The sequence below is a fragment of the Rhinatrema bivittatum genome, chromosome 16 (genome assembly GCF_901001135.1).
Source record: "Rhinatrema bivittatum chromosome 16, aRhiBiv1.1, whole genome shotgun sequence".
Taxonomy (NCBI): Eukaryota; Metazoa; Chordata; class Amphibia; order Gymnophiona; family Rhinatrematidae; genus Rhinatrema; species Rhinatrema bivittatum.
Window position 1 is genome coordinate 52,349,517 of NC_042630.1, and position 13,814 is coordinate 52,363,330.

A 13,814-nucleotide genomic window follows, 5' to 3' on the forward strand; every position below is an offset into this window, starting at 1 on the left:
GGAGTTCAGCTTCTTGTGCTGTTACACCTTTCCCTGTTTGATACTGTATTTTGGTAATAATATCTAAACTGGGTGTAACACTTAATGCTGCAAACGCCGCTTGCTGGTCTTTCTGTGCCCCATCTGTAAACCATATTAGTCCCTTGTCAAGGGGATCAAACTGGGTCAGTAAAAGGTCCGGGATGTCTTTTCTTTCAATTTGTCTCTGTACATTACTAGGAAAAAAACAATCTAATAACTTATTCTGAGCTTTCGTGAGAGGTGCTGTTACTATATCTTGGCCAGTCAATATTGTTTGATATTTACCAAATCTGGTTGCTGTCAATGCAGCCTGACTAGTCGTTAGCAAATGGTGTATTGAATGAACGCAGTGTAAAATTAATGAGCTATATGGCATCATAGCTCGCCATTTACCAATAGCTGCGACAATAGCAGTTAATAACTTTGGAATTTCAGGTAGAGCCATTTCCACTGGACTATAGGATCCAGATAGAAATGCCACTGCTTGTTTCGGTGTATCTTCTTGATTTACAAAAGCAGCCCATGTGTTTCCCATGTCTCGGACCCATATATGCACTTTCAGCCTGGGGTCTACAGTACCTAAGGGTTCAGCCTGTAGTAAAGTCTGTAATACATCTTGTATTACTATTTCGTCATCTTCAGTCAATTTTATTTGCGCATAAGAATCAGTACCAGCCGGTACCTGTAAATGCCTCAGTAGAGGAGAAATGCGCGCTGAATAACTTGGTATCCATTGTCGACAGTAATTAAAAGTTCCCAATAAACCTCGTAATTGCTTTAAATTCTGGGGAAACTCCTGTTTCTGTAGTTCTAACAATAGGTCCTTTGTTATGTGTTTAGTAGCTGAGGATATTATTTGACCTAGAAAATTTACTTGAGTCTTAGCTAATACACATTTCTGTTGATTACATTTATATCCTGCCTCACCAAGCCTTTGTAATAATTTAAATGTCCATTCACAACATTCTATTTTAGTTTCAGCAGAAAGCAATATGTCATCAACATATGTAAATAAAGACACTGATTTAGGTAAAATACTTCTGAACTGCTCTAGATCCTTGTTCAATTGTTTTGAAAATACAGTCGGGCTATCCGTAAAACCTTGGGGCATGCGTGCCTACCGATAAGCTTTTGTGCCTAATACAAAAGATGTTAGATCACGAGAAGCAGTATGTAGAGGAATTGCAAAGAATGCATTAGATAAATCAATGACAGAGTTGAACTTATATATGGGCTGTGTTTGTAATAATGTCAGAGGATTAGCACAAACTGGATATTGTGGAATCACTATATCATTCAATGCACGTAAATCATGAACAATTCTGACATCATTTTCTCCTTTTGGCACAGGGAATAAAGGAGTATTATAGGGTGACTGTGATTCTTCAATAATACCATGTTTTAACAATCTAGCAATATGTTTCATAGTAGGTTCCATTAATTTTTCTTTTACTGGATAAGGGCTCACATTTGGTCCCAGCTCATATGGTACTGTTTTAATTCGATAAGCCGGAGCTGTTTTTGCTCTACCATAAGGAGCCTCTTCTGTGCTCCATAAATCTAAAGGTAGTTGATCCCATTTCCATTCATCCGGGATTTCATTCTCCTCCTCACTTCCTATTGAAGTGAGTAATGAAAGGAGGCTTTTAGATGCTGGGATTTTAAAGGTGAGAGTTAATCCAAATTGAGTAAGTAAGTCTCGTCCTAGTAAATTTACAGGGCAATGTTCAGCAATTAAGAATTTAACTGAAGCTTCTCTTTTACCTTGTGTAGTGTCAATTACTACTGGGGTTAATTCAGTTAAATGTTTTTTACTGGGCTTGCCATCAAAGCCAATAGTGATATTTGTTTCAATGGATCTTTTTACAGCGCTTGGTTTAACACAAATAACAGATGATGTAGCGCCTGTATCAATCAAAAATTGCATTGGAACCTGCTGAGGACCTACTAATAATTGAACAAACGGCTCTGAATTCTGTAAAAATACAGTATCACCCTGCATTATTCCTTCATTCCCCGAAGTCTGTCAATAATTACCCTGGCCCCACACAGGGAATTGTGAGGGCTGTTGGCCAGCCTGTAACTGATCTGGTGCAGATAACGGCGGCGGTGTCTGCAATGTTTGGTTAAGCGGCGGCGGTGTCTGTAAAAATGTTTGTTGTGTGTGATCAGGAACTCCTGATCGCCTGCATTCAGTTGCATAGTGTCCAAATGACTGGCAATTCCAACACTGCACATGAGCTCTTCTATCAGGGGACGGTCTATTCATTATCCCTTGTGCAAAACCTCTTCCTCCCCTTCCCCTTCTCATCCCTCGACCTCGGGGGATATAGGAGGGATATGCTCCCTGATATATTCCTTCATACGGGGTACGCGGTGGACCCTGTATCACATAACAATCCTGTATATCACTGCCTTGTAGGTTTACTGTATCCTGATTTCTTTGTGTTTTCATATTCTTTTTCTCCTCTAAGTCCGCTATCTGTAATGTCATTAATTTGCTAGCCATTTTCTGTTGCTCTTTATTAGAAGTTCTTATCATTTTGCAATGTACTGAGGCGAAATGCATTAAAGTGTTTCTCACCTCTGGCCATGTTTTTGTTGAAAGTGCCACAACATTATTCAAATTAGTCTGCATATTTGCAGGCAAAGTAGCATAGAATAAATGTAAAAATACAGGGATGTTTGGCTGTATATCAGCATCCTGCCCGGTTTGTGCCTTATACATGTCCATATATTTTGTCAAGTGCATTGCAAAATCAGTTAAGCCATCCCACTTGGCTGCGGTGATGGCTGTAAAATCTATGCTGGTAGGATACAGGACATTTAAAGCATTTACCAAATCTATCCTGTCCTGTCCCTGAAAAGGAAGTCCATCAGCAATATGGGTTATAAGTCGTGGACGTGCGCTTACTGCTGAGAGTTGTGGCAAACTAATGCCGCAAGCTGCACATAGCGCCTTAAAATCCCCTATGGCTAAATGTGTTCCGGCCGTATTAGTATCTATTGCCTCGAGCCAGAGCCTTGCTCCTTTATGTATACTAGGCAATTTTTGTATAATTGTACTAATATCTACTGGTGTATATGGTTTATAGGCTGCAGTGGGTGGCTGTTGCCCATTATCTCTTAGAAAGATAGGACACTCCAAATTATCTTTCTTGTTTCTTATTCCCTTAAAAGGTGGCGAGTTTAAATCTTGTATACATTTTAACCATATGTCTAGACCTTTCTGAATATATTCCCAATCTTCTGACTCCTTACAATATTTGCTGATTAATTCCCTTATTTCTGCAAGCTGTGCTTCATTTACTGGCCCTTCTGGGTGGCAAGGAATGTTTATATTTGCATTGCTTAATCCTGTCTTAACAGTGGTCCACCATGGAGCCCCATATGAACCTTCCTCATTCGTTTTAATCCTTTCTTTAATTATCTCTGGTGTCAAGGATGACCCTTGAGCCGTTTCTGTTAACCGACTCTGTGGGGTATCTGATAACACATCAGCCCGTAATTGCTGACAGTCCTTGCCATTGGCAGGTGTCAGGTGCACTAATCCCTTAATTTTAAAATTATCGTTTCCAGGGAATAACTCAGCAGTTTCCCGTTCAAATTTAGCTACTTGTTCTAAGTCCGGATATAAGGGTTTAGGCTTATTTGGCTTTGGTACAGGACCTTTCAACGGACCATAGCCTGCTGGTATGGGCATTAAAATTTCGTGATCACTGTCTTCCAGCAGGGGACATGTAGTCACATATGGGGGCGGATTTAGGGATTTTGATCCTATTTCACCTATAACCTTATTTTTCTTTTTTATTTCTTTATCAGCTGTATATAAGTCACCTGTCACTGAAAATAAATTCCAGACATGCAGGTGTTTCTCTAGACTATTTTTCTTTTTATTATCTTGTAGGAATGTTAACAATGGCAATAAATGACTAAGTTTCAAAGATCCTTCCATGGGCCAGGAAAGAAAGGAATCTTTAGCAGAGTATTTACCCCATTTGTCATTTGTTTTCTTAATAAGGTCTTTTTCAAATGGAAATAAATTAATTACATGCTGGACAGCCGTACATGTATCATCACTGTTAACATATAATGTATGTAACGTGTTAGGCTGTCCTAATTGTCCTTCTGGGACCCTTTTAGGGGTTGGGTGTGTGTTAACCATTTTAAACTGTCGTTTACTTAGGCTACGCACATATAACTGTATATAGTAACCGAGACAAAATAAGAACACAAAATATATACACGCTAATATTAACCCACACAGTAAATACAAGAAAAACAACAATTGCTGCAGCGTTAAAACCTCAGGCGCCTTTTCTCAAAACTATCACCACGATTCACACAGGACTTTTGGCTTTAATTACCGATTACTCCTGGGCCAGTTGATCAATCTGAGCCCTAGGGAATCAAACCAAGAGAACGTAAATCTTCTACTCTTCCCAAGAAATAATCAGAGTTGCTTCCGCAAACACGTGACGAATGCTCGCATTCTCCACCAATTGTTTGTAATAACAACTCTGACTAAGTCTTAAATCACACAATAATATATTTATTATACTGAGTATAAGCAATGGTATACTTAGGAAGCAAAAGGTATACTTACAACATGTACATAGCACATCTATGGTCTGGAACATTTGCTTGCTTTTTTCTTTTTGCAAGCTCTTTTTATATACATTTTCTGTAAGCTAATTGATAACTACTATTTGTTCCAAACCACAAGATTTCAGTTAACCTTGCTGCTAAGTGCAGCTACTCTTTGTTCCCGTTTGATCTTATCTTACTTCATATGCACAAACTTTCTTCACAGATACCCTTTTTCAGATCTGTTATCTTCACAGATACCCTTTCTCAGATCTGTCGTCTTGTTATCTCATGCCCATCCTGTGACTCACTTGTTGACGTTTCACCTGGATTCTGCTAATGTGTGTGTTGCTTTGCAAAACTAGGCCATAGTTCATATGTTGCTTTGCAAAACTAGGCCATAGTTCACCATAGCTTCTTCTTCTTTCTTCAGAGCCTTAATTCATTTTGAGGCCTCTGGTATTTTTTCCATCAGTATGTTCTACAACAGCTATGCAGCTTCTTCACCTGTGGCAGCTCCTTAGATGTGCTCCAGGGGTAGGTGGGAAGGAACAATGTACGCTAATCCCCATCCACAGCCGATGGTATACTTAGAAAATCTGCAGCTCTGTTCCAACTGGCACTGGAAATCTCTTTGAAGTCAGGAGCTTACCAGGAAGAGAGGATGGCCTAGTAAACAGGGTGTCGGGTTAGGAACCAGGTGACCTATGTCTGCCACAGGTACTTTCTGTGACTTCAAAGAAACTGCTTTATCAAGCATTGTCTCAGGTACTTTAGGACAGTGACTCCTTGAACCTGTATGTAATTTCTCATTAAATGGAAAAAATAAATACATATAAAAATTGGCACCAGCAACACTGTGGCCCAATAGCTACAGCCCCTGGTCACTTGCAAGCAGTGAAGTCCATTAGTATGTCTTGCAGTGTTTATGGTGATACATTTCAACAGTCAGTACTTACAGCAGTCCCCTGAGATATCAACTGCTTTTGTTTTTTAATGTTTTATCATCAAAGATCATTCTAAGTTGTGCCTTACATCATGAGGGGGACCATCCTACTGCCCACTTTTCCCAGAGCCTGTCTGACTTCCTGGTTTCTCAAGGTATAGATAACTGGATTCAACATTGGGACCACAGCACAGTACAGCAAAGAAACTACCCGGTCCCTCTCCATGGAATAGTTGGCCTTGGGTCGTGTGTACATGAAAATGGCTGTCCCAAAGTACAAGAGGACCACAGTGAGGTGGGAGGTACAGGTGGAGAAGGCTTTGTGTCTCCCCTTTGCAGAAGGGATTCTCAGGACAGCCATGCCAATGTGAATGTAAGAAACCAAGATGATGAGAAAGGGGATCATCACCAGCAGAAAGCTAGCGATGGGGACGGAGACGTCCGTGATATGGGCATCACCGCAGGCTATTTCTAATACTGGTGGGATATCACACAGGTAGTGGTTGATGACGTTGGAATGGCAGAAGGCCAGTTGAGAGATTATGATGGTCTGGATTAGTGAGTTTAGGAACCCGGCGAGCCAGGAAATGACCGCCAGCCAAGTGCAAAGTCTCTTGCTCATCGCCATGATATAATGCAGGGGTTGGCATATCGCAATGTAACGGTCATAAGCCATGACCATTAGGAGGACACATTCTGTACCACCCACAGATATGAAGAAGTGTAGTTGTACCATGCAGCCAATGAAGGATATGCTCCTTTTCTCAGCCAGGAGGTTGACCAACAGGTTGGGCATACTGGTTGTGGTAGAGCAGATATCAAGGAAGGACAGATTAGTGAGGAAGAAGTACATGGGGGTGTGAAGGCAAGGATCCAGCCATGATATCATGATGATGGCCAGGTTGCCTATCAGGGTGACTGCATACAGGATGAGGAAGATGACGAAAAGCAAAACCTTCAGCTGTGGGAGGTGAGAAAACCCCAGCAAAATGAATTCTCTGCCTGAGCTCTGGTTGCCAGATTCCATTTTTCTCCCTGCAGACACAATAAAACAAAAATGCAACTAGAAGGTTAGAAATTATTTGGAAAGAAATAGATAACCAAACTGAGAATATCATAGGAGCCGACATTCAGAACGGCACTCAGTGCCATCCATGGGAAGGGAAGGGGAAGGAGGAGGATGAATCAGGCCAATTTCACTGGGCCCCTCTCTGGGTAGATCCCATGTCACTGATGTAGCCTCATCCACAGCAGCAAATATTCCATCCCACAATTCCAATGTGCTGTGCCTGGAGGAAGCGGGAGTGACCGGGAGATGCCTGCACCAGACACAGCATCATCGGGCCCCTGCTTTTCTACCGATGCACCTGTATGGCCAAAAAAATAAAAACAAAATACTGCTCTTCATGTACTGTGAGCCGCTTGGGCCAAGGAGGAAACAAGCAGAACATATAAAAATATTAAAGGGGCCCCACACTGCTTGATTTGCCTTGCACCCTGCAGTGCCCACTTCAAAGATCAGCCTAATAGTTGGCTAGGATATAGATTAAATTAAGTTTAAATCTAACCAGTAAAACACAGCCAGCTGGATTTAAATCGGCTGTAACCAGGCCTGGCTCGCAATAAAAATTAAAACCATTCAGTTAATTTTGCATTCCAGATGTGCCGCTCTCCCCCACCCTCAGGCCTGTCCAGAGTTTGAGCAGCTACCTATGGATCTAACCAATTAACTCCTTACTTAAATGATTCCGTAATGCTTCTGTTTTTATCCATGATGCAGACACACCTTGAGTACTGCATGCAGTTTTGTTTGCTCATCTCAAACAAAAAATATATAGTGGAACTAGAAAAGGTACAGAGGAGGGTGACAAAAATGAACAAGGGGATTGAACAACTCTCTTATGAAGAAAGATTAGACAGGTTAGGGCTTGTATTCATTCTGTAACATTATAAATAAAGAAACAGATTAGGGCTCTTATAGGGGCATTTATCAAAATACAATGTGAGGTTATTGCGTGCATGAGAGCATAATCACACGCATAGTGCCCTACCACATGCGATAGCCAAAACACAGCGGTGCTACAATGTAAATGAGGGAAAGGAGAGGGGTTAGGGCAGGGTTTGGACAGTGTTAGGGAAATGTTATTTCTGGTACCACTGCAGGCGATAATGTTTTAAACATTAGCGCTGGAAATAACACCACCTTTTACAGTGGCACTATGGGGGTGATGGTGTGCACCACACTGCAACTGTGGTGGGTGAAAATGCACCATCGTAATGCAACTGGGTGCACACTAGAGCTCTCCCTGCCCCTTTTTTCTTCGGGGCTCATCATTCCGCTGTGCACATCGTGCTATGAACGATCCCCATATTAGTTTATTAGCTTATTCAGTTTTCTTAATCGTCTTTCTTTTCATAAAATCAAAGCGATGTAGAGAAGAGCTGGCTGAGAAGAGATATGATAGCGATTATTAAATCATGAGCGGGGTGGAATGAGTAAACAGGGAATGGTTATGTAACTTTTCAAATAATAATAGGACTCGGGGGCCCACCATGAAAGTAACTGGTAGAATATTTAAAACACATTTAGGAAAGTATTTTTTCAGGGAACAGCAGAGGATGTGGTCAAGGCTAGTAGTATAGATGGATTTAAAAAGGCTTGGATGCATTTCTGGAAAATGGGTTCATTAACAGTTTTTAACTGGGAAGCCTTGGGGATTGCTACCTCTTCAGTTAGCAAGCATTAGGGAAGGGATCCGCCTGCCCTAATGGGATAGAGTCAGTTGTTAATTCTATTCCTTGAGAACGGGGACTAACTCAGACTCGACCATCTCTTCTGATCCCTATCTCTATATGAAAAATGAGTAAGGCTTTTGGTGTAACCAGAGGTCCCATGCCACTACATCTCAGTAATACCACTTATATTCTCACACAATCACAACCATCTCAGGCAGGTAGTGAACCTCCAAATCTGCCTCAGCCTCCCTGGAGTTAAGCATGGTGCTGTCGGTACCTTGTAGGTTCTGACCATTGACTTGTCTGCTAATTCCCTGTACATGCTCTACATGACTTCCTTACTGCTCTACCTGTGTCATCAGTGAAAACACATACCTATGACCACTGGGTCCTCCGTAGATCCACCCATTGATTTGTTCATCCCTGTCCACAATGTGCCCCTGGAAGATACTGTAGCTCTACATGCTGACCTCGGTCATCTGTACGGATTGCCCTATCTGTCTGTCTACTGACAGGTTTCCTCTACCAGCAGGAAATGTGTACCTGAAATTCATACATCCCCAGCACTAGATCCAGCTGTTAGCCCCCAAAGAAACACTTCAGACACAAACTAGAATCCTGGTGCTGGGAGTCTGCTGAGGATAAAATAGAACTCAGTCTCATTCTGCCATCAGATGCCTCACAATCCTCTACACCTCCCTCCATCGTCTGCTTCACCTACCTGCACAGCCAGGTGTAATTCATCTAAGATTTTTCAGAAGGATTTAACATTTCTTAGAAGACCTCAGGGATCCAATCTTCACAGGAAGCCAAATTCCACAGTGAGATGTTGCAATGCTCCAAGAAATCTCCAGACATTTAATACTCACACACACTACTGAGTAAAATTAATCCCACTGCTCTGATTCTTTGCCCAGTAATTAAAGCTATGTTTGTTCATCTGTTTGGAAATGTTGACATGATACAAAATAATGTAATGAATAAAATATCCAATAATACTGCATATATGCTATAAAGAGAAAATAACATAAAGAAACCATTTAATTTGAGATAGCTGGAACATTTTGATGTTATTTCTTTTAAATTTGATATATTAATCAATTAAAACCATTAACCTCTCCAACATAGGATGAGTGATGTCTAAAAAAATAAATTCTCATAGTGTTCTAGATGCCCCATATCAGCCCTCCATGTCAGGAAGTGGTGCTCTGAGGCGCAGCCTAAAAATGGTCACCCTCAGTATTGGGTGAGGTTAAAGGGGCTGCCTGGTCTTGGAAGCACTGAAATTACTTTCATCACCTTCAGCAGCTTGGGAGCAAGGTAGAGAGGACTATGCAAAAAATCCCTCTCCTGCAGCCCCTGCCAGCTGCACTGCAAAACAAAAACACCTAAAAAGCTGCAGATATGATGTCATTCAGGTGAAGGGGCAGCAGGGCACTGATTTCTAAGCATTATTTTGGCTACTGGGATGCTTTATAGAGACAACATCTGAAAAGTCCACTGCTTTAATCTCAGAAATTAGCCTCACTCTGTGTTGTCATAAAATGCTAATCAATCTTATGTTCTTATGTTCTTAATCTTAGATTCCTAATTCGCAGCTCAGTCTAGTTTGGCCCTGGTATTCAATTCCATAAACTCTAATGGCATTGCCTCTTCAGTCTCTCTTCCTTGTGTCATTTGTTTCCACAAATATCAAAGAATTATCCTCCTAACCACATCATCTACTGGAGAAAGATTCATCTCCTCTTATCGAATTTTTTGCAAATTCTCTATCCCCTGACATACCCACAATTCTCCTAGGGGATTTTAACTTACACGTGGACACCTCCCCGCAATCTCCAGCATGCGAAGCATTCCTTTCCTCTCTTGAAGCAATGGGTTTCCAACAAATCGTGAACGCTCCTACACATAAAGCTGGCCACACACTTGATCTGATCTTTGTCAACTCCCCCATCAACATAAACAATCCCCCTACATGCAACACAGTACCTTGGTCTGACCACTCCCTGATTCAGACTAAACTCTCTCTCCCGCAAATGTCCCCCATCACCCCCCAGCAGCCCTTTTCTTTTAAATTTCGCAAACCATGCGATATAGATACCATCTCACAAGCATGCGCTGACATAGACAACCAAATTGACGCCTCATCCCCAGACAATGCCTTCTCTACCTGGATCAATCTCACCCTCAACATTGCTGACAAACATTGCCCTCTTATAACGAAAACTATTAACCCAAACCGTAGAAACAGAAAACCCTGGTATACGCCTGATCTTAGGAATCTGAAAATCCAACTCAGAACAGCTGAGAGGTCATGGCGCAAATATCAATCCCCTGCAACCAAAACTTTATACTACCAGCGAATGCACAAATATAGAAACTCCATCCTCCAGGCTAAACGTAGTTACTATGCTAAAAAAATACATGGTATGCAATACAACCCTAAGGCCCTTTTCACCATGGTGGCGGACCTCACTTCTCCTGCCCCCACGCAACTATCAGCCAATCCCTCTAAAAACCGCTGCAATGAATTAGCTCAATTTTTCAAAAACAAGGTCTCCTCCATCACTGCACAATTCTCACATAATAACGTCAATATTTATCTGCCCACCATCAACTCTCCAGTCTCCCTCTCGTCTTTTGACTCTTCATCCTCTCTCGAAGTACAAAACATCCTTAAAAAATTAAAACCATCATCTCATCCTTCCGAAACTATCCCCACTAAACTCCTGCTAGCTATCCCCGAGGTGATTGCCAAACCCCTCTCAAATATCCTTAACTGTTCCCTAGAGCATGGCACAGTCCCCAATGTTCTTAAACAAGCAGTAGTGAAACCACTACTCAAAAAACCTAATCTTGACCCCGACACTTTATCTAATTACAGACCTGTCTCTAACTTACCCCTCCTAGCTAAAGTTCTTGAAAAAATTGTCAACTCACGGCTCTCAGATCACCTGGAGCAAAACAAGATTCTCCCATCCACACAACACGGTTTCAGAAAGCAATTAAGTACTGAAACCCTGCTACTCTCTCTACATGATACCCTCATCAGAGGTACAGATTCAGGTGGTTCTTATCTGATTGCCATGCTTGACATCTCAGCGGCATTCGACACAGTCAATCATGATGTCCTCCTTAACATCCTCAGGAGCATCGGGATCACTGGCAATGCCCTTTCCTGGATACGATCGTATCTCCAGGATCGCCTTTTCACAGTATTAGTTGATAACAATGAATCTGACCCCATCAGTCTTCCCCAAGGTGTGCCCCAAGGTTCTTCACTCTCCTCCACCCTCTTTAATATATACATGCTCCCCCTTACCACCCTCCTCACTAACCTCCACATCAAGCATTTTATTTATGCGGACGATGTGCAACTTATTTTCCCATTCTCTGACTCTCTCCTTACTGCCCTTCGCAACTGGGAATCCTGTCTCTCAGCCATCAACAAATTACTAAATGACATGCAACTAGCGCTAAACCCCAGCAAGACTGAACTTTTAATTATATCTAACAGGCCACCACTCCCAGACATCCCACCTGCATACTCTTCCACAACTTTCCCATCACAAGTTCGCAACCTTGGTGTTTTCATTGATAACCAGCTTACATTCAAACCTTTCATTAAATCTATCATTAAGGAATGCTTCTTTAAGCTCCAAACCATAAAAAAACTCAAACCACTGCTACACTTTTCTGATTTCCGCACTGTACTACAGTCTATCATTTTATCTAAGGTAGACTATTGTAATGCACTTTTTCTAGGCATCCCCGCTACCCATATCAAACCCCTACAACTACTACAAAACGCTGCCGCCAGGATACTATCAAACACGAAAAAAAGAGATCACATCACCCCTACACTCATCGAACTTCATTGGCTCCCTATACACTCTCGAATTCTCTATAAAGCCTGTTCCATCATCCACAAAAGTCTGTTGAACTCTAACCTGAATTGGATTAACCCCCCACTCCTCCCCCGCACCTCAAATAGACCCACACGTACTGCCCTCCAAGGAACCCTACGTGCACAACCTATCAAATCTTTCAAATTATCATCCACTATAAACAGAGCTTTCTCCCTAGCCGGCCCCTCTATATGGAACTCCCTGCCTCCTGATATACGCCTGGAATCATACACACCCACTTTCAAAAAAAAACTGAAAACATGGCTCTTCCAGCAAGCTTACCACACATCACCTCCCATTACATAAATCCTTACTGATTAAATAAGTGATTCTCCTAGAATCTGATACGCGACTTATGATTTATTTCTCGGATTACGTTGTATGCCTATCGATTTTGTACTTTGACTCGGCTATTTATGTACTTATCTTTTGTATATAGTTTTGGTGATATGTATATAGTGATTTTGCTGTTCTCAATTTTATGTATGGGCCCTGCCCAAAAGTTAACCTGTTTGCAATGTTATATGTAAGGGTTCTGCCCAATGGTTCCTGTTTAGCTGTAAACCGATACGATGTGTGAACGGTTATCGGTATAAAAAAGACATTAAATAAATAAATAAATAAATAAATAAATCATTCATCTCCATAGATATAAGTGGAATTTCCCTCCTAACCACATCATTCACCTCCATAGACTTCAGTAGTATCACTCTCCTAACCACATCGTTCACCTCCATAGACTTCAATGATATCCTCCTCCTAACCACGTCATTTACTTCCATAGACTTCAATGGTATTGTTACGAAATGTTGGTGCGACCTGTGGGGTTCAGTCCCACAGGTCTCCACCATCAAAAGGCAAGGCTGGCTGGGAGCAGAGGCTAACAGGAACTTTGCCAGTACTAGCCCACATTCCCTGCAGGTTGAGCCCTTGGTTGCCGGGGCTGGCAACCAAGGGCTCTGCATGGCTGTTCCTGGAGATACAGCTGGATGAAGGCAGGGAGAATCAGGGAGGTCAGGTCCAGTCCGAGGACATGGTGCCCTCAAGGAGAAAGAGGAGCAGGCACCTAGGGAAGAGGTGCTGCAGCAATTCCCAGGGCACTACAGCAGGATCGTGTGGGACAGGCCCCATGGAACAGGAGTGCAGGAGCAGGAACCTGTGGAATAGAGCACTGAAGCAGGCTCTGTGGAGCGGAGACACTGTAGCAGGATCTTGTGAAGTAGACGCGCTGGTGTAGGACCTGAGGAGCAGCAGTGCAGTAGCAGGATCCCATGATGTAGAAGTGCTGAGGTAGACCCTGAGGAGCAGAAGTGCAGAGACAGGGTCCCGAGGTATAGAAGCACTAAGGCAGACCCCGAGAAACGAGAGCGCAGAGACAGGGTCCCAAGGTGTAGAAGCGCTAAGGCAGACTCCGAGAAACGGGAGCGCAGAGACATGGTCCCATGGTGTAGAAGCGCTGAGGCATACCCTGAGGAGCAGGGGTGTAGAGACAGGGTCCCAGGTGTGGAAGCACTGAGGCAGGCCCCAAGGAGCAGGAGTGCAGTAGCAGGATCCCATGGTATAGAAGCGCTGAGATGAACCCTGAAAGGCAGGAGAGCAGTAGCAGGATCCTGTGA

The 13,814-nt window shown here is 42.5% G+C and overlaps 1 protein-coding gene across 1 annotated transcript; it reads right to left on the minus strand.

Annotated features, from left to right (window-relative positions):
• Positions 1–5,639: 5,639 nt before the first annotated feature.
• Positions 5,640–6,581, minus strand: LOC115077683 (olfactory receptor 5V1-like). The gene has a single exon (XM_029579974.1). The coding sequence runs from the start codon at positions 6,579–6,581 to the stop codon at positions 5,640–5,642; it is 942 nt and encodes a 313-aa protein (XP_029435834.1).
• Positions 6,582–13,814: the final 7,233 nt, after the last annotated feature.